Raw genomic sequence first — 26,050 nt, forward strand, 5'->3', positions numbered from 1 at the left:
CGTTTGAAAATAACATTTTGATCCTTCAAACATTTACTCTGAGATGAATTGTCTATTTGTCTTACTTTTAATATTCATCGAACAAAAAATGATATTTTTCATCTATAATAGTATCATTTTTAGCATTTAAGTTATTGCGGATGTAGACATGAAAAATAATATAATTATTTATAGTGTCAAATATTAATTAAAATGATACTAATTTCAATATCCATAACATTTATATACAAAATGCGGATTAAAAAGAGAACTTCCAGAAAAGTAACTTTTCAAAAAAAAAAAAAAAAGTTTCCATGACGGGCTTTCATGCATTTAGAATATTTATACAAATGCCATACATTTCACACGAGATAATTTTGTGCAACTTCTCAATAAGATTAAAAAAAACTGTACCTAGATGCATAATGAGAATATGAATGCACACATCCACCATAATATATTTTCAGCCACCTTTACTTGAGAGGGAGAATGATTTAATTTCTTTTCTTTTTTTCTTTTTGTTTTATTTTGTTTTGTTTTGTTTTTTGAGGATGTAGATAACAACATATTAATATTTCATTAAAAAAACAAAACAAAAATAATTACAGGTGGATTTTACATGTACCTACATGAAGATGTTTAATAGGTGACCATATACATATGTGGCAGACAATACGCATTTGAAATTCTGCATTTAGCATCGATCCAAATCAGATCCAATCGCAACACCACTAGATTATTCCGCATTGGTTTAGTATGGCCTTTTTGTTTACTCTATTCTTTGTTTAAAATACATATATAGCCCAAAACAATAACCTGTAAACTTAAACTGCATATATATATGATTCATATATAAATCCACAAAAATAAAGTATGTTTTGGTTACTTTTTCACACAAATTCTTTCTACACAAATGTCAAAGCACAACAATTAATACTAGCTCGTCCATTTTGAATAGGAACCATAAAATGTTTGGGCCGAGTTATTAAGATAAACTGGAAATTTGAAATTTCACAAAAGGATACGGACTCATGGTTTTGTTAACCATTTTAACCAGTCTTGTTTTTCTTTAATGAAATTAATTATCATTTAAGAATGCAATTTTTGCAGATCAAGCAATATACCTAAAAGGAGGTATTTATAACATGCAATTATCTTCATATGAATCGTTTCGGTGATGCAAATTAATCATTGTTTTGTTTATCAATGGACATATATAAAAGTGCATATATACTTTCAAATGTCATCAGGCAACTAATTTCCAAAAAGAAAAAAATCATCACACCTACAACAACAAAAATAACAAAATTAAGTAAAAAAAATATATATAGGTATGAGATATATTGCTGAAAGTTGCATACAAAATGGTTACATATATAGTATGAGATACAAAATCATCATCATTTTCCATGGACATATACTATAACAATAAAGTAAAAAGAAAAAGAAAAAGAAAAAGAAAAAGAAAAAGAAAAAGAAAAAGAAAAAGAAAAAGAAAAATACCAACTAATGGAAAAAAAATGGTGCATATAAATAAAGATTGTAGATTAAAGGTCTGATGGGTGCAATTAATGTTTATTATATATTAATTATACTAATACAAACGAATTAAGTCCATTGTTTATAATTTATGCGAATTGCCTTCTCATTTTTACTGAGTGCAACCACCTGGTCCACCATAAAAAAAGTGGCGTTGTGCCTTATGCTTAGTATGGTACCATTCAGAGACACTATAACAACCTGGTTTGTCTGTGTTGAGAAATAGGATCTAGGATTAAATCAAGGAAGTAAAGGGGCCTCCTTGCATATATTCAACAAATAGGTATACTGTACATAGGTACAAGGTACAAACGGTAACAAAACAGTAGCTTAGATGTTTGTAATATATATAGGAATGAAAACAGTGTAAAGATTCTGAATGCATGAAATTATTGTTTTCCCAAAATAATCTCTCCTCAGAAATTGCATAAATTTAACATGGTATCAGAGCATCAGTCTCTGTGACCGAAAAAATCTCTTCCAAATTCTTACCAGCAAAACTGGTATATACACAAGCAAAATCAAAACCCATAAACAGAAGTCTAGCACGTCAAAGAGATGGCTTCAGAGGGGCAGCATTAGAAAGAAGCCACCAATACCTCAAAACTCACAAACTCATTGCTCAACGGCCAAAACTATCTCTCATGGGCAAGTGCCGCAAGATTATCTCTCAGTGGAAGAGAGGTTTTAGAATTCATCACAGGAGAGTCTGAAAAGCCGGTTCCAAAAAAGAAAGATGAGGCAACTGAGGCCGAAAAAAAGGCAAGAAAACAGTGGCAATCTAAGAATGACAGAGTCATGACATGAATCATGCAATCCATGGAGCCGAGTGTTTCAGAAATATTCCTTGGCCATGAAACAACTTTCTCACTGTGGGAAGACATAAAAACGATGTATGGCCGACAAAACAACAATTCCCACATTTATCGATTAAAACTAGAAATCCAACAAGAACAACAAGGGTCAAGGAGTAATATAGAGTACCTAGGTGCCCTTCAAAAGAAATGGCATGAACTTCGAGTTTATCGGCCACCCATACCAGATCCAATAGCCATTCAGAGAGAAGAAGAAGATAAAATCTTCCAATATCTCGCGGGTCTCAATCCAAGCTATGAAGCCGTGAAATCACAACTTCTTTTAACAACTTCCCTTCCCTCCTTTGCTCAAATTACCACCATGGTGGAGCAAGAAGAAAGCCGACGGCTTGCTATGAGTGGTCCACAAGTCGGTGGCAGCGAGGGACACGAGACTCATAGCTTTGCCACAAAAAACCCCAATTTCGGAAAAAACCCTAACTTCCCAAATTACTCAAACCGGTCAAGTATCAAGGGAGATAGATGCTCTCACTGCAAAAAGGAGGGCCACCAAGCCGAAAAATGTTATTTTCTTCACCCACATCTCAGGCCGAAGTGGTGGGATTCAAAGAGGGGAGGGGGAGACGTGAAAATGGCGGACTGGAATGAAGGGAAGAAGAGAAAGAAAGGGGCTGAGTCGCGTGGGGGCTATTCTGCTCAAACTGAACCCAACCGGCCAATAAAAATGATTGGTTCAAGTGAACCAGGGTCTAACCCAGATGGCGCTGGCGGGTCAAGCGGGTCAGATCCGATGCAGCAGTTTTTTGAGCAGTTCTTTGTGTGGTTCTCCAAGAAAAATTCAAACAACACTTGTGGTATTGTCTCTAACTCAAATTATTTAAATTTGTATAATCAAATAATTATAGATAGCGGTGCCACTGACCATATGTTTGGAAATAAAGACCTTCTTACAAATTTAGACATGGCAAAAAATAATCAATTTGTATTAGTGGCCAACGGTATGAAAGCACAAATTAATGGTGTAGGAGAAATTGATATTTTTAACAAAAAAAGTTCATAATGTTCTATATCTTGATACATTCCCTATAAATCTAATTTCCGTAAAAAAACTAACATATGAGTTTAATTGTGACGTAATTTTCTCATATAAAAATGTTATCTTTCAGGACCGGGAAACCGGGAGGAAGATTGGGGAAGGTTTTCTTGAAAATGGACACTATCTCTTGAATTTACAAGAATTAAACGTTTGTGCTTCCGCTAAATCTATTAACCAAGACATTTGGCATAAGAGGCTTGGGCATCCTTCCAACAAGATTTTAAATAGTGCACTAGATTTTTCATTTTCAAATTGTATCAATTGTGATATATGCAAGTTGGCAAAACAAACAAAGCTCCCTTTTTTCCAATCAAATAGCAAAAGTGAAGCATTGTTTGATTTAGTTCACTCCGATGTATGGGGTCCGGCCCCAATTAACTCTTATAATGGATTCAAATATTTTGTTATATTTATTGATGATTTTTCTAGAACTACTTGGTTGTATTTATTAAAATCAAAAGATGAGGTTTTCAATTGCTTTCAAGAATTTCTATGTCTCATAGAAAATCAATTTGATGCAAAACTTAAAATTTTTAGATCGGATAATGGAACGGAATTTGTAAACAAAAATTTCGCAACTTTTTTTAAAGAAAAATGAATCATACATCAAACTACTTGCATAAACACTCCTGAGCAAAATGGAGTGTCGGAAAGAAAAAATAGACATCTATTGGAAATGACACGTGCATTACTATTTCAAAATAATGTTCCAAAAAAATTTTGGTCGGATGCCATCCTTTGCGCCACTCATTTAATAAATAGATTACCAAGCGTTATTTTACAAAATAAAAGTCCAATGGAAATCCTTTACCAACGAAAAATTAATTTTGATTATCTAAGAGTATTTGGTTGCGTATGCTTTGTAAAAATTAAAAGAAAAGATAAATTTGACTATATGTCAACCAAAACTATTTTTTGGGATATTCCTCATTTAAAAAGGGATATAAGTGTTATGATCCTATAACAAAAAAATTATTTACGTCTAGAGACGTTATATTTTGTGAAGATAAGTCATATTTCAAAACAATGGAAATGAGTGAGACACCACATGCAAGTGACCAAATAAATTTGGAACCAACGGTACTACCTCATGTAAATGACCAATTAGTTACACAAGATAATAACCAAGAGGTTGAGACAAGTGTTGTTGAAGAAACAATAGAAAATATTGAAACCAATGATAATGAGATAGCAGAAAATCAAGAAGTTAGACGGTCCTTAAGAACACCAATACCGTCCACTAGACTTAGAGACTATGAGACCTATACGGTGCAATACCCTATACAAGAATTCATATCATATAAAAATATTTCTTCTTCTTATAATGCATTTCTCACCTCCATTGAGAGAACACTAGAACCAAAAAACTACCAAGAAGCCATAATTGATCCGGTATGGTGTGGTGCCATGAAGGAAGAACTAAGAGCTCTTGAAAAAAATGGGACATGGGTAATTGTACAATTACCAAAAAACAAAAAACCCGTTGGTTGCAAATGGGTATACAAAACCAAATATAATAGTGATGGTACCATAGAACGGTACAAGGCTAGATTAGTTGCCAAAGGGTATACTCAAACATATGGAATAGATTACAATGAAACCTTTGCCCCGGTAGCTAAAATGAATACCGTTAGAATTTTATTTTCTATTGCGACGAATAACAATTGGAATTTGTACCAAATGGATGTAAAAAACGCCTTTCTTCAAGGAACACTTGAAGAAGAGGTATATATGAACCTACCACCCGGCCATAAATTGGAAAACAATTCTAATTTAGTTTGTAGGTTAAATAAATCGATTTATGGATTGAAGCAATCTCCACGGGCATGGTATGGAAAACTTAGCTCTTATTTAATTTCTTGCAAGTTTAAAATTTGTAGTGCCGATCATTCATTATTTATTAAAAATGATGAAAAAAATATAACCCTTGTACTAGTATATGTAGATGATATTATAGTTACCGGAAATAACGTAGAAGAAATTAAAAGAGTTAAAAGCCAATTAAAGAAAAAATTTGACATCAAAGACCTTGGATATTTAAAATATTTTCTAGGAATAGAGGTAGCACATTCAAAATTGGGACTCTTCATCTCCCAAAGAAAGTATACTTTAGACCTCTTAAAGGAAACCGGTAAATTAGGATGCAAACCAATCTCTACCCCAATTGATAACCGGCATAAATTAAATGATGAGGATGGTGAACCAATTAAAGACATAAACCAATTTCAAAGGCTAGTTGGAAAGTTAATTTATCTAACGGTCACCCGTCCGGATATTTCTTTTTCCGTAAGCCAAATTAGTAGATTCATGCACTCGCCAAGAACTCCACACCTAGAGGCAATAAATAGAATTTTAAGGTATTTAAAGAAAAATCCCGGCAAGGGAATTTGGATGAAAAACAATAATTCTAATATCATATGTGGCTATTCCGATGCAGATTGGGTTGGAAGTTTTGATAGAAAATCCACTACCGGCTTTTGCACATTTGTAGGCGGAAATTTAGTCACATGGAAAAGCAAGAAACAAAACGTTGTGGCACGATCTAGCGCGGAGGCGGAATATCGTGCCATGGCGTCAACCGCATGCGAATTAACTTGGATAAAACATCTACTCAAAGAAATAGGCATTGCTTGTGATCAACCAATGAAGATGTATTGTGATAATAACTCCGCAAGACATATCGCATCGAATCCGGTATTCCACGAGCGAACCAAACATATAGAAATGGATTGTCACTTCATTAGAGAAAAAGTTCAAGCAAAGGAAATAGAAACACCATACGTTAAGAGTGAAGATCAACTAGCGGATATCCTCACCAAAGGCTTGGACCCGAGTTCGTTTGAAAAAATTTCAAGCAAGCTAGGATTGTATGATATATACATTCCAAGCTTGAGGGGGAGTGTTGAGAAATAGGATCTAGGATTAAATCAAGGAAGTAAAGGGGCCTCCTTGCATATATTCAACAAATAGGTATACTGTACATAGGTACAAGGTACAAACGGTAACAAAACAGTAGCTTAGATGTTTGTAATATATATAGGAATGAAAACAGTGTAAAGATTCTGAATGCATGAAATTATTGTTTTTCCAAAATAATCTCTCCTTAGAAATTGCATAAATTCAACAGTCTGCTATGGCAATAGGATTATAATTTTTATCCTCAAAACCATTACCATCTTCATTGAATCCAAAACAATCACTGAAGGAAGCTGCTCTATTATTGAGCTCATTGGCAAAATGCCCACTACCCATCGGGGGTCTTCTCACATTGCTGTCGTAATCGGCAAATCCTGACCATTGAATTGTCTCTGCATGGTTTGACAGAGAGTTGAAGAGTGTTAAGGCCACCATCCTAACAATGTCATTCCACCGATAGGGCCACCTTTATCTTCTCTGTACAATGACCAATCTCCAGTTCTTTCGTCCTAGACTTCCAATAAAGAAGTTCATATCGATTTGTGTACTTCTGATTCCAATGTTAATTTTAATTCCGGTACACATCTGATTCTAATGATATTGGCCATGCAAATACTTTTTGTTGAATAAAGGGAAAACTACGTACATAGTTATTAAGATAATGCATACTATGCATGATACGAGTTGAAACAAACCTAGCTAATAGTCTTATTGTACTTCTATACGTTATCTATACTTATGGCAGATAGTAACATAGACTATTATGGATCGAATTGCACGTTTAATTATTTCTTTAGTTTAGGAGGTAGCATAGCAAACCTTTTTTATTCTGAGTATAATCTGTATCTCTTCTAGGCCATAAGTTGAAAATGGAGGATCAATGGATTGTCCCGGATAAAGATTGTTACCATCAGCTACTACGAAACCTGGGCACATTTCATTGTAGCAGCCTGAGTCGTCTATCATACTCTGCAACAGAGATAAATTATGGATTACATATTAAATTGAGAGCTTAATTGGCCTAAATTACCAATGTGAACCCATAGTTGATTTGTTATTTTTTTTTTCTATTAAAAAAAGACGGTTAATCAGTCTCACTTCGTATATTTGTGCCCATGATCTGTATGAGCTTATGACTTGAGATATAAAATACCATTTGCATACCAGCTAGTGTCTTTTTTTACAGTGCTTTACCTGGTTGAAATATGAGAACATCCAATAAATTGTAAATAAAGAAAATAACTTTTGTAATAACACTTACTATCTGCTTACTGGCATTGAGCCGTACACCACACAGGTGGTAGTAGAGCTAGAAGGGTGGACCCAAGGAGCGCCTAATGACCCACCCAACAACCCACCTAACGACCCGCCGGGCAATGGAGATGACAACGGCAACCATAACAACAATGACAGAAACGAAGCATCGGGATCCAATGCATGGCAAAGTGATTCTGACTCCTCTGACTCACCACAGAGCGGTCGCAGCGGCGATTGCCGCAGGCGCAGGACGAGAAATTTCAACAAGGATCCAATAACAGACCCTCCAGTGTTGTTTAGAAGGGAGAGCACCCCACCAAAGAATAGTACAGAGCAGCAACTACTCTCAACAGGTCAAATCAGAGTAGTTAAAAAAGGGTCAGAAGAGCAGGGTTACAAAGGTCAACATAGGAGTGCAATGTTTTTTGCAATTAGTGACAACACCTTCTCAGTCATAAAGTTAAGTGCACAGAGGGAACAAGGGCCAATTCTCAAGATACAGCTAGCAAAGTTCAATTTAGACTATTCAAGGGAGGGCTTGCGATTGCTGCTTCAACCAGTCACTATCAGCAGCCACACTGTTGCTTTCAGCAGAGAGAATGTCCTTTCCGTTAGCACTGCACAGACGCATGCAAGCACAGCTACCCTAATAGCCTCTCTGCAGCAACAGAACACGCCATCTATTGGAGACCTAACAGAAATTGAGGGATTGCTTAACAAAGGCCCATAAATGATAATGGGCCTAGATAACACAACCAACACACTACAATTGGAAGGGAGCAAAGACCCAATAGCAGAAACTACTGAGCTCGGCCCTATTTCTGAATCAAACAACGAGCAGTCAGCAGAAATCACCGAACTCAGCCCTATTTCTCCACCGGGCTTTGAAGGCCCACCGAAGTTTCTGAAAATCAACAAGGATCAACCAGCACGCCGTAGCCCAAGACTCAAAGAAAAAAATAACGGGCTGTACATCCCAGCGCTAGATAAAGCAAGGAAGGTAATGGGTTATGAAAAAAAATATCCACCACCGCCTACGCCTAAGGGTGTGCTCCAATTGAGGTTACGCGGAGGGAGAGGAAGGAAAATACACTGTGCGGAGGTGAACGGTGCTTCAGATCGCAGCTGCCCGAAGGTTTCACCTGCTCCAGAACTGAAGAAGCGGAGAGGAAGTGGAGGTGAACGCGCACTGTGCGGAGGTGAACGCGTAGTAATTTTTAGCGACAATCTTCACCCCCAAATCGGGGTGTAAGGATTACTGTTCGGGGTGAACGTCTTCCTTCCCCTTCCATTAATGAAGGATTTCACCCTCAAAGGTGCTCAACGGTGCTACCAACCTACCTCCTCTCCAAAGATCCAATAAGCGGCGAGCAAGCACAGATAGTGACGCTGCTAGCAGGAATTGAAGTGGAAAAAGAACTGGAAGAGGCAATCTCGCAAGTAGTGAATGTGGGAATGCCAGAAGCGGCACCAGTCCAAGGTGCGGAACAAGAGACAACAACTGATGGAGCAAGTGGAGCAATTGAAGCAGACGGAGCCGATTCACACGGGCCGACGGAGCAAACAGGGATGCAAGCAATTGAGAAATAGGAGCAGCTGAACAACAGTGAAAAGGGGGCACGGACCAGTACTGACAAGGTCAAATGTATCGCACAATTATCCTAGGTAGCACTAAGTTTTTATTTGCAATTTTTAGTATCCGTAGTAGAAGGTCCTATGAAAGGATTTGTATCCGTAGTCTTAATCAAAAAAAGAAACTAGTGGGGTATTTTATCGGATCTGACAGGGGGTTAGCACCAACATCCGACCCAGGAACTAGACAGAGGGGAGCAGTGAGTCTCATTTTGATTACCGACAGATGGGTCGGAAATGCTGTATCTTCACCTCGTTTTATTAGCAGTACTTTTGTTTTTATTTTCTTGCCAGAAGAATCGCTTGATAAATGAATTACACCACACAATACCATTTCATTAGTTGGAATGTCAGAGGTCTAAATGATAGAAAGAAAAGGATTGCAATTAGACAAACCATACTCATAGAGAAGCCAAACATTATTTGCATGCAAGAAACCAAATTGAATCAGATAGACCGAACACTACTAAATCAAATTTGTGGAAAAAGATATGATCAGCATAGTGTCATCAATGCTGACGGTACAAGGGGAGGGGTACTGATAGCTAGCAAGTCGGCCCAATTTTGCATTTTAGACAAGAAAGAGTCAGTGTTTTGTTTATCTGTGCTCTTCCAAGACAAAAGAGACACCTCAAAATTCTGGTTTACGGGTATCTATGGTCCTTCCACAGCAAGCACAAGAACTAAATTCCTTGATGAAATTAAATCACACAAGCCAACAGACACAACACCATGGATACTAGGGGGGGACTTCAACATCACATTACAAATCCAAGATAGAAACAGAGGAATCAACAACTCGGATTGGAGATACACTACAAAATTCGGGCAACTGGTATCGGACCTAGGCCTACTAAACATAAACCTACAAGGAAGATCTTTCACTTGGTCAAATGACAGAGATTCACCATCGATGGCGCGCTTAGACAGATTTCTAATATCCACCGAATGGAACCACAAATACCCAAACACCTCACAAAAAGCCATACCAAACACATCCTCAGATCACTGCCCGCTAAGCCTCAAAGCCAAAACCACACACATGAAAACAAGATTCTTCAGGTTCGAAAACCTCTGGTTGAGATTTGATGAGTTAACAGAAATAGTCACACAAGCTTGGTTATCATTGCCTATTGCATCTGAACCCACTGATTTCAAGCTCAAACTAGATAGGTTGCAACAGAAAATAAAAAGTTGGTCCTCATCAAAGGTTGGAACAGTAAAAATTCAACTCAAGACATGCAGGGAGTACATCGGATGGCTAGATCAAGTAAAAGAAATGAGGGCACCAACAAACATTGAGAAGCTGCTACTACAAGCCGTCAAGAAAAGATACCAACAACTGGCCATCCTAGAAGAAGAGATTTGGAAGCAAAGGGCAAAACTCAGATGGGAAATGCAAGGGGATAAAGGTACAAAATACTTTCATGCGGTCGCGTCCAAAAATAAAAGGATCAACCTAATCTCACAGATTGAACACAATGACACCATGTACACTGACCACAAAACAAAAGCAATGGTATTCTTTGAATACTACAAAAAACTCATGGGCACCCAACCTACAAACACTACACAAATACATTGGCCAAATCTATACCCTCCACAACAGCAACATGACCTCTCAACCTTACAAGCACCAATACTAAAAACAGAAATAGAAGAAGTAATTAGATCATGGCCAAACAACAAGTCACCGGGTCCAGACGGTTTTACGGGAGAATTTTACAAGAAATTTGCACATCTCATCATTCCAGACCTTCATGCCCTATTCCACCACATCACACTAAACAACTCCTCAATCTCTCCTCTAAACAACTCATTCATAATCCTACTACCAAAAACAGAAAACCCAACACAGCCACAACAATTCAGACCAATCAGCCTTGTTCATGGAATCCAGAAAATACTTTCCAAAATCTTAGCCAACAGATTACAAACACAGATCAGCAGCCTAGTAGACACAGCACAAACAGGCTTCATTAAAAGAAGGTACATTGCAGAAGGGTTCATATACGCACAACAGGCACTTAACCACTCACACAAAGAGAACATACCTCTTGCAATCTTCAAGGCCGACATACATAAAGCATTCGATACGGTTGGATGGGACTTTCTAGCCAAGGCAATGACAAACCTAGGGTTTCCTCAGATATGGCTGCGATGGGTGTTCAACTCATTGCTAGCAGGCACCTCTCAAGTGATTATAAATGGATTAGCGGGGAAAAATAACTCTCCGCAGAGGCGTCAAACAGGGTGACCCGTTATCACCTCTTCTCTTCATCATAGCCATGGATTTTATTTCAAAATGGTTCAATAAGCTCACTGCCAATGGAACAATCCGTCTGCCTTTTGCAAATATGAAGCCGTGTCTCCTTTACGCCGACGATGCCTTATTCTTCATTAAACCTGAAATACAGCAGCTTCAAGCACTAAAAATTGTTTTTTTGGCATTTGAATCCATCTCAGGCCTCGCAGTCAACCTATCCAAATCAGAACTGCTATGCTCAAAAACAGATGAACAACAAGCTCAAGCGATGGCCGACCTCATTGGATGCAAACTAGGATCCTTCCCCTTCAACTACCTAGGCCTCCCGCTATCAAATAAAAAGTTAAAGAAAGCAACCTTCTTACCACTGATACAGAAATTCCAAGACAGACTAGCAGGCTGGGCAGCAAAACATCTCTCCATAGCCGGCAGACTTGTCCTTTTAAAAGCAGTCCTATCGGCCCTGCCGGTATACCACATGTCAGTGATGGCCTTGCCAGCTTGGGTAATTTCTGAAATTGACAAAATAAGGAAGAAATTCCTTTGGCATGGGGTTAATGCAGAGGGGAAAAAAATGAATTTGGTTAAATGGGAAATTGTATGCATGCCGAAGCAATTAGGGGGACTTGGAGTGGCAGACCTCAAAACCTTCAATCAAACACTACTCCTGAAATGGCACTTTCAATGGCAATCAACTAAACCAAGACTATGGAAAGAAATCATGATTTCAACCACAGCTCAAAACACCCATCCACTTACACCTCAAACAATCCTATTTTCCCAAATACACCCTCAGATTATTCAATTTGCATCCGAATCCATTACCATGACAATTGGAAACGGATCAGATACTAGCTTATGGCACCACAATTGGGGGAGGGGCATCCTTGAAAACACCATGTCAGCCCTATTCTCATTCGCAACCAACACAGACCTATCTGTAGCAGAGGCCACAATAATTCCAAACATAGAAATCATATTCAGACAGAGTTTATCACAGATAGCAGATACACAGCTCACACAACTCAAGTTTTTCCTACATCAACTTGCCCTTTCAAGCGAACCTGACAATGCAACATGGAGAGGGACGGCAACAGGCGACTACACGGTTAAGTCAGCATACCAACAACTCAAGACAACACCAACAACTCTTACACTAACAAACATTTGCAGAATATGGAATTTATCATGCCCACCGAGAATGCTTGTATTTGGATGGATAATGTTACAAAACAAGCTCCTCACAATCGACAACCTCAACAGAAGAGGTTGGTGCCTCACCAACAGGTGCATCATGTGCAAATCCCAAACTGAAACAATACATCACATGCTCACCACTTGCATCACAGCAAGACAGACATACCAGCAACTTGGCATAAGGCTACAGGTCAACATCCCACAAGAGACCATCTCAGCAATAATGGCTGAAAGTGGAAACAAAAAAGTGAGGTCAATAATACTCATAGCACAATTCATACTATGGAGGGAGAGATGCAACAGGACATTCAGAGAAACCAACAAAGAAGTCCAACAACTGGTGCAAGCACTAGTGGAAAAACATGAATCAGGATCGGCCTATCTGGATCGGTTATATGAAACAACCGATACTAATACCTATCTGGATTGGTTTTCTGAACAAAACCGATCCTAAAAACTAGTTAGATCGGGTTTTTTAGTCAACCGATCATAATTTGTGAACTATCCGGATCTGTTTTTTATAAAACCGATCCTGATACTATCAGGATCGGTTGTTCTAAAAAACCGATCCTAATAGTTAAACTATTAGGATCGGTTGTTTAGAACAACTGATCCTGATACAATTTTTTTTTTCAAAATTGGTTCTGCAAAAAAAAAAAAAAAAAAAAAAAAAAAAATCAGGGTCGGTTTTTTATAAAGAACCGAACCTGATACTATTAGGATTGGTTTTTTATAAAAAACCGAACCTGATTTTTTTTTTTTTTTTTTACAGAATCAATTTTGAAAAAAAAAAATTGTATCAGGATCGGTTTTATTGCTAAAAACCGATCCTGATAGTATCTGGATCGGTTTTTAGCAATAAAACCGATCCAGATAGTTTTTTTCTTTTATTTGGAAACTCTTTTCATATGGTTATGTTTAAATAAATATAAAAAATTACATATTAGAAATATAAGTTAATTATTTAATAGAAATTTTATTTAATTTTCAAATTCTACTTAAATAATATTAAACAGGAGATAGGTACCATTTGACATTGACATTTCATTAATGTAATTTTGATGAAAATTAATGTAATTTATATTATTAAAATTTATGTGATAATATAATTAATTATTTGACATTGATATTTCATTTTGAAGTCATTTTGACTATTGAATTTTTTTATACAATCATGCATGATGCATCAATGACTTGTGCCATATAATAATATACATAGGACTTGAACCCTTGTTGTGTGGGGTTCTGAAGGAACGAATACGAACATTAGCATTTGGTCGATCGGAACCGTTAAAATGAAATAATGTCATATTAATTTCACCATTATAAAATTTGATACAATTCGGGATTCATTTACTAGTTCATCAAAGCAAAACAATATAGCAACATCGCACGGCCGTAAATAGTTTACGTTGGATCTTAATATTATTTAAGTAGAATTTGAAAATTAAATAAAATTTCTATTAAATAATTAACTTATATTTCTAATATGTAATTTTTTATATTTATTTAAACATAACCATATGAAAAGATTTTCCATATAAAAGAAAAAAACTATCAGGATCGGTTTTTAGCAATAAAACCGATCCTGATACAATTTTTTTTTTCAAAATTGATTCTGTATAAAAAAAAAAATAAAAAAAAAATCAGGGTCGGTTTTTTATAAAAAACCGATCCTGATACTATGAGGATCGGTTTTTTATAAAAAACCGATCCTGTTTTTTTTTTTTTTTTTTTTTTTACAGAATCAATTTTGAAAAAAAAAAATTGTATCAGGATCGGTTTTATTGCTAAAAACCGATCCTGATAGTTTTTTTCTTTTATATGGAAAATCTTTTCATATGGTTATGTTTAAATAAATATAAAAAATTACATATTAGAAATATAAGTTAATTATTTAATAGAAATTTTATTTAATTTTCAAATTCTACTTAAATAATATTAAGATCCAACGTAAACTATTTACGGCCGTGCGATGTTGCTATATTGTTTTGCTTTGATGAACTAGTAAATGAATCCCGAATTGTATCAAATTTTATAATGGTGAAATTAATATGACATTCTTTCATTTTAACGGTTCCGATCGACCAAATGCTAATGTTCGTATTCGTTCCTTCACAACCCCACACAATAAGGGTTCAAGTCCTATGTATATTATTATATGGCACAAGTCATTGATGCATCATGCATGATTGTATAAAAAAATTCAATAGTCAAAATGACTTCAAAATGAAATATCAATGTCAAATAATTAATTATATTATCACATAAATTTTAATAATATAAATTACATTAATTTTCATCAAAATTACATTAATGAAATGTCAATGTCAAATAGTACCCATCTCCTGTTTAATATTATTTAAGTAGAATTTGAAAATTAAATAAAATTTCTATTAAATAATTAACTTATATTTCTAATATGTAATTTTTTATATTTATTTAAACATAACCATATGAAAAGAGTTTCCAAATAAAAGAAAAAAACTATCTGGATTGGTTTTATTGCTAAAAACCGATTCAGATACTATCAGGATCGGTTTTTAGCAATAAAACCGATCCTGATACAATTTTTTTTTTTCAAAATTGATTCTGTAAAAAAAAAAAAAAAAAAAAAAAAAAATCAGGGTCTTTTTTTTATAAAAAACCGATCCTGATACTATGAGGATCGGTTTTTTTATAAAAAACCGACCCTGATTTTTTTTTTTTTTTTTTTTTTTTTTTTTTTTTTTTTTTTACAGAACCAATTTTGAAAAAAAAAATTGTATCAAGATCGGTTTTTTATAATAAAAAACCGATCCTGATACTATTTTTATACAAAAAAATTAGTATCAGGATCGGTTTTTTTATTATAAAACCGATCCTGATACTATTAGGATCGGTTCTTTATAAACAACCGATCCTAATGATAACTTTATATATAACCAGCTTAGCTAGGGTTCTTCTTATTTTCATTTCGCGCCTCTCATTTTCAATTTAGCGTCTCTGTCTCTGTCTCCGTATCTCCCTCTCAAATCCTCAGTACTCTGTCTCTCTCTCTCTGTCTCCGTCTCTCCCTCTCCTCCGTGTCTCTCTCTCTCTTTCTCTCCGTCTCTTCCTCTCAAATCCGAGCCTCTCGCACCTCCGACTCAATTGTGCCAGTTTTTAATTTGTTTTATTGTTTCAAAAATTAATTAATGGTGTTTGTATATTGTTTTACAGTTTTGAGGACATCTCTCTCAAGTTACTTAATCATCCGGCCGATCAACTATCATGGTATTAGCTTTATCTAATTTTCTCATTATTATACTTTTAAAACACATTTTTTTGTATTTTTTATTGGAAAATGTTTTTCCATCTAATTGTTACCTTTGTTTTTGTTTTTAGGGTCTTATTTAATCTCCAGTGATATGATTGCAAAAGAGGTAATTATTGATTTTTTTTATTGTTGTGCTTTACATTAATTGCATAAATGTGTATATTGCATAAATGTGTGTTAATTGAAGAAATAGCCCAATTAGTCACTTGTATGTTTGTTAATTAATTTTTTTTTGGATTTAAATTTCTTGTTATAATATGTAATGCTTCACAAAACTTTGTATGAAGTACATGAATTTTTTGTAATAGTTTAAGATGTGTATGATAATTAATTTAGAATGTGTATATGATATTTAATTGATTATTCCTTCTTACTGTGCAAAAAAAAAAAATTTAGGATGCTGGCCAGCAAAATATATATGGAAGCTGGTCAAATAAATAAATTTTTTTTTTTTAGCTTCAATAAAACATCATGATCGGTTTTATATAAAAACCGATCTTGATTGTACGTATCTGGATCGGTTTTTATTCAAAAACCGATCTAGATATGTAATTTTTAATTAAAAAAAAATTCGAAAAAAAATATCAAGATCGGTTTTTATATAAAAACTGATCCAGATACGTACTATCAAGATCGGTTTTTATATAAAAACCGATCTTGATATGTAATTTTTAATTAAAAAAAAATTCGAAAAAAAATATCAAGATCGGTTTTTATATAAAAACCGATCTTGATAGTACGTATCTGGATCGGTTCTTAGTCAAAAACCGATCTAGATAACAACTATTAAGATTGGTTTTGTTAAAAAACCGATCCTAATAGTTTCTATTTGGATCGGTTCTTTAAAAAATATAAAACCGATCCTGATAGTATCAGTATCGCCTTCAACAGGATCGGTTGGATTCCGATACTGATATGTGTATATAACCGATCCTGATTCCATATTTTCCACTAGTGAAGAAGTCGTGGACCAATGGACCTACAGCTCAGGGTCAAGAAGAAACACACCCATCAACAATACAACACAAGATTAAATTAGATTAGACAAAATTTTATTTTCTTTACTTATCGCTGTTTTCCTTTTATTTTACTTTTCTACAAGTTCACAGCAGTGAACTTATATTGTAGCTTCAAAACTTTAGCTGCAAATCTGCAACTATTTCAATACATCAAACTAATGCTAAGACATTAGTTTTTTCTCAAAAAAACACTTACAATCCAGTGTGTAAAGAAATGCAACTTATTATCACCATAAAGACTAGAATGTACCTGCCAAATAAATTTGTTCAACAGAACGGAGTTGCTACGGGTTAGAAACTTAGAATTAATCAAAGTTAATAAGAAACTCGGAATTAGTCAAAAGTTAATACATAGTAATAAAGCAAATGAAAATTGTAAATTCTTAGTTATTGCTTGGTTTTGATAAATTTAAGGATTAGAATATATATCATACTTGTATAATTGGTTTGTTTTGTCTTGTATAATTGGACTAGAATTTCTTAGTCATTGCTTAGTGTTTGCATGACTTTTTATTACTAATTTAAATGCGTTATACGCCTTACGTACGTCAATTTCTTAACAGATGGATGGTAATCTGAAAGAAAGAATGAAGAGCAAAATGCAATGACATACATGAAATCCAGCTGCGATCTCTTGTGCCCATGGTGATTGATTGAATGCTGCTATGTAAGACCCGGAAGTCGAATTATTTTGCACATCTGGTATCTCCCAAATACCAAATCTTGCTTTTATTCCATGCCACAATGTAGCCCTACTGTAGAAACCTGCTTCAGTCCTTACCACATTACAACCTACCTGTAGGATCAAGAGTTTTACTTGTAAGATATCATATTTTTGTTATGGCATTTCAAGGTTTAAAACATAATCATTCCACAAGATCAAATCCTATTAGTAAACCAGAACAGGAATTTAATTAATTAATTAATTTATTTATTGATGTCCTTTTTTTAATTTATCGTTTTTCTTTTGTAGTGGAACTTTAGTCTTTCTTTTTTATTATTATTTTTTTCTGAAGAAGAAACAAACTTTTCGGCCTATAAAATTAATAGTGGAGACCTTTGACCAAATCTTTCACTGGGTATTAACTGTACTATACAAAACTGATATATTTCATATTCAATTATGATAAAATAAGCTATGTTAATAAAGAATCAGACTTTCATTTAGAAGACAAAACATGAGTTTCTGTTGGTGGGGCTCAAAATAAAGAAATAATATTCATGTTACGTACCTTAAAAGGACAATAGAGCATGGTGACAAAAACTAACATCCTCATTGAAGCCATGGATCAATGAGAATAATAATTTATGATACAGAAAAAGATTATGCTTTTATAAGAAGATTCTAAAATTGAACGAATGAACCCAAATTAATTAAGCATAAACATATATAACAACCCTTTCTTATTTTTAGGAAGAAAACAGAGATTGGCTTAGCTGCACGGCTGGCACGCACCCACAGGCCACAACCAACCATACAATATTTTTAGGCTATCATGTAGTACGTCAATTACACCAATTTTTTAGGCTATCATTGAACGGTTATTATCTTTTACAATATTTTTCGGCTATCATGTAGTACGTCAATTACACCAATTTTTTAGGCTATCATTGAACTGTTATTATCTTTTCTTGATCTGTGTACAGAGTCGACATATTTTATCGTGATCCAAAATCGAATCACGAACTACGAACTTTTTGTGCAGCCCTAGGTGGGCTCAACAACACACTAGTTATATTCTCTATTAACACCATAAACTTTTTAGTTAAGCTCCCCATCTAATTAATTTTGTTTTGCAATTGTTGTTTATATTACTCTTTTGTGTGTCGCTTTCAAATTAATTGGATTTATCTATAAATTGAATTTACCATATATTGAATTTATTATTATGATAAATTGTTAGCGATTTATATGATGAAAATCTATTTTTTGAGTGAGAACTAATTTGTAATATGAAAAATAAATTTGTGCATGAAAATTTATTGTAAGTCAGTTGATTTGTTCGTTACAAATTAACTTGTACATAAACATTTAGTTTATGTCATTGCATGATTTATAATGGGGGTATTTAGCAGGTTTTACGGATCTTAATGTCATTGCGTGATTTAGCAAGTTTACAATAACGTTAACAAATTAAGAGAAGATTAGTTTTGCTAATGATTCATGCGGAAAATTAAGTTATCTTTTATTGACAATTTGTTATATTAATTATTCAATAAAGAGATAAATTAACATGAAATTGTTTTCACTTCAGCTAACGTTTGCGCCAATCAATAATGAGAATGGGTTCATTCTTAGATAACTTTTCCGGATGTCCTTTTCTTACAATTTCTGACAGAGGTTGCAACTGGGACGCCGCATTAGCCAAGGCAGCGTTGTCAGTGCAGAATTTACATTGATGATACCCATTCTCAATTGCATAGTGGATAACCTCCAGTAGAGCTTTGGCTTTGATCCGCTTGTAACGGACAGGATGATGTGGCACACATACCAGTACAGACCTGGTTCCTCAGTAACTAGTCGATCACCTTGTACCAGCATAGTCTTATACTCTTATTTTGAATTTGAGAGAAATACCTTTGGAAATTTGTGTTACTTAATTGGCTGGAGACCTTGATACACCAGATCATTCCGGTACCTATATATTAGCCATAGGATATTAACAAATTAAGCACGTCCACTGATCTGGGTATAGGTACTGTGGCACAGTGAGGAGTATGAGGCGCCCGCTCAGCCGATTCCCCCCCGTTTTTGGTCATTCTCGAACAAACTAAGTAAAACTACATAACTTTTGGGTTAACTATCAATTATCTTTAAGCAGAATTAAAAAATTGTCTACTCAATTCCTAATTTTTATATTTGGTGAAATATTTTAGAAATATTTTACAAATAATCCGTCTTAAAGTCTTTATGGTAAAAATAACCTAAAATCAATCAATATCAATTTCTCGTTCCGTTTAAATTTTGGTCCCTTCTTTGAACGGAAATTTGTTGACCAAGTATATATGTTAGTAAGATGTAACTTTAAAAAGTAAATTATAAAAAAAATATCGTAAATTATAAAAAAAAAATATCTTAGAGTGGTCCAAACACTATCAATGAAGATTTCTTACTTGAAACATTACATGCTAGAAGCTTTGGTGGAAAATTTATTACTTGAATCAAATTGATTTTAGAAGGTAGTCGAACATGTGTAAATTTAAATGGTATTTTAGGTCCATATTTTTCTTGTCGAAGGGGGGTACGACAAGGAGATCCCCTATCCTCTTTCCTTTTTATTCTTGTAACTGATGCTTTAAACAAAATCCTTCAACAAGCTAATAGGGGAGGACTTGTAGATGGTTTGGGAGACTTTTCAAACTTGGGAAATGTTATTAATTTATATTTTGCAGACGATACTCTTCTTTTTCTTAGGGCTGATAAAGTAGTTTTAACACATATCAAATGACTATTAGTAGCATTTGAGAATGTATCTGGTTTGAAAATCAATTACAAAAAAAGCGAGATGTATCCTCTCAACTTATCAGATACTGATAGTGATGAACTAGCTTCAATTTTAGGGTGTAAGATTTCCACTTTGCTTTTTACTTACTTAGGTGTTTCTATTAATAACAAATCTCTAAATGATATCGATTGACAAATTTTAATTGACAAAATTGAAAAAAGACTGCAAGGGTGGAAATGTTCTTTATTATCTTTGGGGAGTAGAGTAACTCTTCTAAATTCTGTGCTTTCTGCTATTCCATTATATTGGTTATCCATATCTCCTCTATATTATGCATCTTAAATTGAGTAGGCTGTCCTGAAACTCCAACGGTCGAGATTGATTTATATAAAATCTCATCAGATTTGAACCCTCCAGTTAAATAATTTGCCAACTTTGATTAAATACATCATTTATATATGTAGAAGTCTACATTTAGTTCTAATTGAACCCGCTACATAGATAGCCATACGTATTGCCACATTTATTTTCGCTCGACACCGTTGGATTTGAAAAGATCGTGCAGATGAAATTAATTTTTCGCTGGAGAAAAACTGAACCCTTCCCGATCGACCCCTTCTTCTTCCAAAGAAAAACTAAACCCCTCTTCTCTCTCTCTCTCTCTCTCTCGATCTCCTCTCTCCTACCTTCCTTCTTCCGCCGCCACAAATCCTTCGTCCTAAGGAAATAAGATGCCCATCCTTGTCGCCAAGGAATCCACCGCTCCGCAATCGATCTGTCATAGCACAACTGTCGGAAGAAGCCCCTGTGCCAACAACCTGCCCCTTCCTCTCCTTGCCGCACTCGGTCGAGCAAGTTCAAATCCGCTACTGACGGGCCAGTCTTACAGGTCGTCCCGCCTCTGTTCCTCAAGCAAACCCTAGGCAAGTGATTTGCTTAGAAATGGTTTGAAGATCACGATGCATTGGAGCAGGCTCTCAATCGAGAGTATGAAATTTTTTTCTCTTTTCATTATTTCTTTTGACACCATTGCATTTGTCAATTTCATCTTGAATTTTGTGATTGCCAGAATGCATGAGATGACACAGTCAAATCATTATTGGTTTGCCTTATTAGGATAATTTTGCATGTGCCGTTCTGTTTTAAGTGCCTGGAAATTATTATACCTAATAAAGGATGTACTGTGCAGTTTACCATTAAAATAGGTTTAATTAAGATCCAGTAAGTAACAAAAAAAGAAATTGAAATAAATTGAATTGCAGGTCGGCGGAGTTGCATTTTGGTTTCTCTGAAGATGTAGTTGTTTTGGAAGGGTATTATAATATGCATTTTAGTCTTGAGTTTTTATTTTGTGCTAATCGATAGGATATGCCAGCTAATTTTTAGGCTGAGACAACAATGATATAACAAAATATTGAGATCATCGATTTGGTATCGATTTGATATTGTAGTGTACTCTGAAGCCTCTCTTTTAGGAGTATTACTGTTGTTTCCTTTTCACTTTTGTGGATGTTAATTGACACTTCTTTAAGACCTTTATATTCATATAATCTAAAAATTGACACTTCTTCAATATGTCCACGGGTAGGAATCGCACTTTTTTTTTTTTTTTATGTTTTGTTATATATTTAATTTATTACGTATACTTAAATTTTGCATAAAACTCTGGGCTTCTTTAATTAGTGATATTAGTTCCTAATAAAACTTTGTTGTCATACATTTTATTTCGGTTAAAATTTAAAGGAAATGTCTGGGCATTTTAAAAAGCATGATTAGCTTTAATAGTGCTTATGGCGGTAGGAATAGGCGGTTTTTTTACTTGGAATTTAGCGTGTCCATTAAACCGCACAAATCTGTTGAAAATGACCGAAATGTCCCTCATTTGTCAAATGAATTAGGGAGCTAAAGGGTCTTCTAGAAACTCAGTTGGCCAAGTATTCCATTTGGATTTCATTATGGTAGTATGTACGTGATATGTATAGTAATATTATGAGTGGCACTGACAAGCTCGAGGTGATATTAATGATATCAAGAAATTGGTTTACATTAGAACTTCTTAATTTTTATTAGAAATTGACAACAATGTCTTTTCGTGAGTCATGTATGTAGGTGTTAGAAAGGAAGGTATTTTGGGCATTTTAGAAAGATAGCCTTTTCTGGTTGATTCTTTAATTGCATTTTAGTAACAAGAGATTTTTTAGATTAAATCTTTAATTGCATCTCTTGTAGATTTTTCTATGCCTAAAGTGCGTGCATCTACCTGGAGTTCAAGCAATTGGAAACTAATGTCAGCTTGAATCAATCAGATGCCTGGCCCGCTGAGGTGTGTATTATTTCCATGTCTAGGTTTTCTTTTCTTTTCTTTTTTATTAAAAACTCTTAGCACCAACTTATTACCTTTTAACTCAGTATATATGGTTTTCTGTTTGTTGCAATGTAGCCTCAAGATGCATATGGATTGGAGAAACTGGTAACCGGGGAATTGTGCAAGCAACACTAAGGATTTCGGCACTGAATGCCGTGTCGGTCATTTCCATAACATTTACGTCCCGTTCAGCACATGGAAAGGTAAATTCAATATTTCATGCATATTTCACAATTGTCATTACAAGTTTCCTTTTTTCTAAAATATTTATTTTCTAAAAAATCCCTCTCTTTTTCTAAAATATTTATGGCAGTGATCTGACTCTTGTTAATTTTTTAATTTTTGCTTGATTTCAGGCCAGAACATTCATAATTCGTAAACTGGTAAAGGATGGTATCATCATCGCCCAGGTTGTGGATTTCATCACCCAATTTTCAAGTTTGACTGTGCCAAATTATCTATTCTTATTGTTTCAAAATAAGATGTAGAAATTGGTAAAATCTCTACTGTCAATCTGGGCACTTATACTGCTAACGTTCAAATCTCTATTGCCAATCTCTATTGGTAAAATCTCTATTGTCAATCTGGGCACTTATACTATATATTATCCATAGGCTGAAAATAGAAATGATTTCATAACTTTACCTTTAAATTTTGATCCAAATTAACTAAGGGATAACCAGGCTTCTCTAAATTCAATCCATACACACTTATAAGATTATCTGTTTGTCCAACCCGAAGTTAAATAAAATTTGTGCATGTGCTGCAAGGGTTTCATTAATTATTCACAATTTGTTTCAATTAACTTATAGGGCTTTTTATCCGGATTATGTTTTGGGTGTCCGTATTATGTCTAATAATTTTGCTACAAATTAAACCCTCCTTGCTGGAATTTAGGTTCTGTACACAACTCCACAAGGAATTTGGTTCCTGTTACAGCTTAGTCAGGCTTTGTAGTAAGCAGCTGATCGATATGCTTGGTGGTGTTAACTGTTAACTTGATTGATGAACTAAAAGGTACACTACAGAAAGAAGTCTGTGAGAAAAGGCACGGCTAAAAGCAGTTCAGCGCATGCCCGTGTTGCAGCTAACAAGGTTTGTCATGAATGCAAAGCAAAGTAACTGTTAAGAAACTTTACAAGGGAAGATGCCCACCTATGCTCACTGACATGCGGGTCCTTGGTGATTCATCAGATGGTGACCACCTGGTAAACATTTCTACATTGGACATAACTGTATTTGCTTTTCTTTTTTTTTAATACTTCTTTGACTAAATAAATTTTCAACAAAAGAAAATGCCGGAAGTAACCCTGCAGTGAAATCAAATATAGTAATGCCAAAAGTGTTTGCTTTGATGTCTTATTTTGACGTCAGGTTATGGAGTTTGGAATAAATTTCTTGGCAGGAGATGACATGAGTGCAGTTCTTCAAGCAACACTGAGGAAAAGTACAGGTTTCAGTATGACAGCAAACATACATATTACTGGTATAATAAAAAAATAGAAGCTTGGTCATAATAAAAAATTGAAGCTTCTACACAGGTGCACCTAACCATTCATCTTGTTTGTACCAACATGCCCTTAATTTGTACCAGCAATGGGAAAAGAGCATCGGGTGATTTCTACCTATCTAAAAAATATTCTAAAAATCTATAAAATTTGGTCTCCAAGTACATATCCATACGGAGATTATGTGAAAATAGTAAAAATTATCCCAAAGAAGAAGTATTTTATGCCTTCTCTCCTTTTATTGTTTGATTGATTTTCATCAAGATCCTTGGTCACAATTTTTTTTCCAATTGAACCAGCTGCAGACTGCCTGATTAATTATTTTTATTTGCAAAAAGTCAGCAAATCTTGTTACTTTGGTTGAGATTTGAAACTAACCTGACATTTTTTTTAAAAAATATGAAGTAACCAGCATGTTCGGATGGAGACTGCATTGTGCACTTGGCTGGCTTAGATAACAAGAGAGGGTGGGCATTAAAATTACTTCAAGATGTGTAAACTGGACTGTGATTGCCAATAGACAGTAAGCTGGCGTGCATGCATGCATCCTAACCCGTTCCTTTCAAATTTAATAGTACATGCATGTAAGATACCAGCATGTTGCCACAGGGAGGTTTTGTTTGGTGAGCCGCAATACATTTATATGACAATTCATTTTGGCATTATAAAACAGTCTGATGTTAATAGAAACATTTGAAGTATAATTTTCTATTTCTATTTTGAGCCAATAGATTACTTATAAATGCATACAGAGATATCTCTCTTTTCTTTCTCCATTTTTATGATCCTTATTAAAATTAGTAGAGAAGGATATTTGATAACAAGTTATCTGACTTTTGGTGATTTTTTTCTTCATTTTCTTATTCTCTTCTTCAGATATCTATGTTGTTGTTTTTTTTTTCATTGTTGAATAATTATTCTTTTTATTAGTCTATTTTTTACAAAAAATATGTCATTTTGTATGATAATATTTTTGTCTTATAATATATTCCGTTGCAACGCACGGGCACGATACTAGTTATTAATTATTAGTTTATATTTAAAATTATTATAAATTGAGTTAGATTGTTACAAATTAGTATAATTTGGTTACAGATTTTATTAATTATTACAAATTGTAATAATAATTAATATGTTACAAATTGTTACAAATTTTAGTAACAATAAAAAATTATTAGGAATTGTTTTCAAAAATAGCAGATATGGTTGAGATTTACCGTAACTTGTTGTTAGTGGTTCAAACATCAAAATTCAGATTTTAAAAATAGTAGACATGATTCAGATTTACCGTAACTTGTTAGTTAGTGGTCCAAACACCAAAATTCAGGTTTTAAAAATAGTAGACATGGTTTAGATTTATCGTAACTTGTTAGTTAGTGGCCTAAATTCCAAAGTTCAGATTTTATAAATAACATACATGGTTCAGATTTACCCTAACTTGTTAGTTAGTGGTCTAAACACCAAAATTTAGGTTTAAAAATAGCATATGTGGTTCAGATTTATCCTAACTTGTTAATTGGTGATCTAAACACCAAATTTTAGGTTTTAAAAATAGCATATGTGGTTCAGATTTATCCTAACTTGTTAGTTAGCAGTCCAAACACCAAAATTCAGATTTTAAAATAGCAGACATGGTTCAGATTTACCGTAACTTCTTAGTTAGCAATCCAAACACAAAAATCAAGTTTTAATAATACTATTCACTAGACATGGTTCA

General features: G+C 34.4%; 1 protein-coding gene and 2 long non-coding RNA genes across 4 annotated transcripts in view; 1 reads left to right on the forward strand and 2 right to left on the reverse strand.

Moving 5' to 3' along the window:
* Window positions 1–18,298, reverse strand: part of LOC144570174 (protein neprosin-like) — a 29,906-nt gene extending 11,608 nt beyond the window's left edge. Inside the window, exons 1-2 of the mRNA XM_078320415.1 lie at window positions 18,247–18,298; window positions 17,628–17,810 (exon numbers count right to left, since the gene is read on the reverse strand). Coding sequence (XP_078176541.1) covers window positions 17,628–17,810; window positions 18,247–18,291 — 228 coding nt within the window. The 5' untranslated portion in view covers window positions 18,292–18,298. The remainder of the gene's footprint in view (window positions 1–17,627; window positions 17,811–18,246) is intronic.
* Window positions 6,772–17,286, reverse strand: LOC144567315 (uncharacterized). The gene is made up of 3 exons (XR_013515394.1): window positions 17,211–17,286; window positions 7,165–7,314; window positions 6,772–6,854 (listed from the first exon to the last, which is right to left on the reverse strand). It is a non-coding gene; the product is annotated as an uncharacterized LOC144567315 (long non-coding RNA).
* Window positions 18,299–21,096: 2,798 nt separating the features above from the next.
* Window positions 21,097–25,053, forward strand: LOC144549044 (uncharacterized). 2 transcript variants are annotated; one of them, XR_013509550.1, is made up of 7 exons: window positions 21,097–21,447; window positions 22,690–22,783; window positions 22,901–23,028; window positions 23,182–23,389; window positions 23,843–24,033; window positions 24,200–24,366; window positions 24,739–25,053. It is a non-coding gene; the product is annotated as an uncharacterized LOC144549044 (long non-coding RNA). The 2 variants fall into 2 exon arrangements; XR_013509548.1 differs by having other exon boundaries at window positions 24,200–24,311.
* The last annotated feature ends 997 nt before the right edge of the window (window positions 25,054–26,050 follow it).

Source organism: Carex rostrata, chromosome 2, assembly GCF_964058835.1.
Source record: "Carex rostrata chromosome 2, lpCarRost1.2, whole genome shotgun sequence".
NCBI lineage: Eukaryota > Viridiplantae > Streptophyta > Magnoliopsida > Poales > Cyperaceae > Carex > Carex rostrata.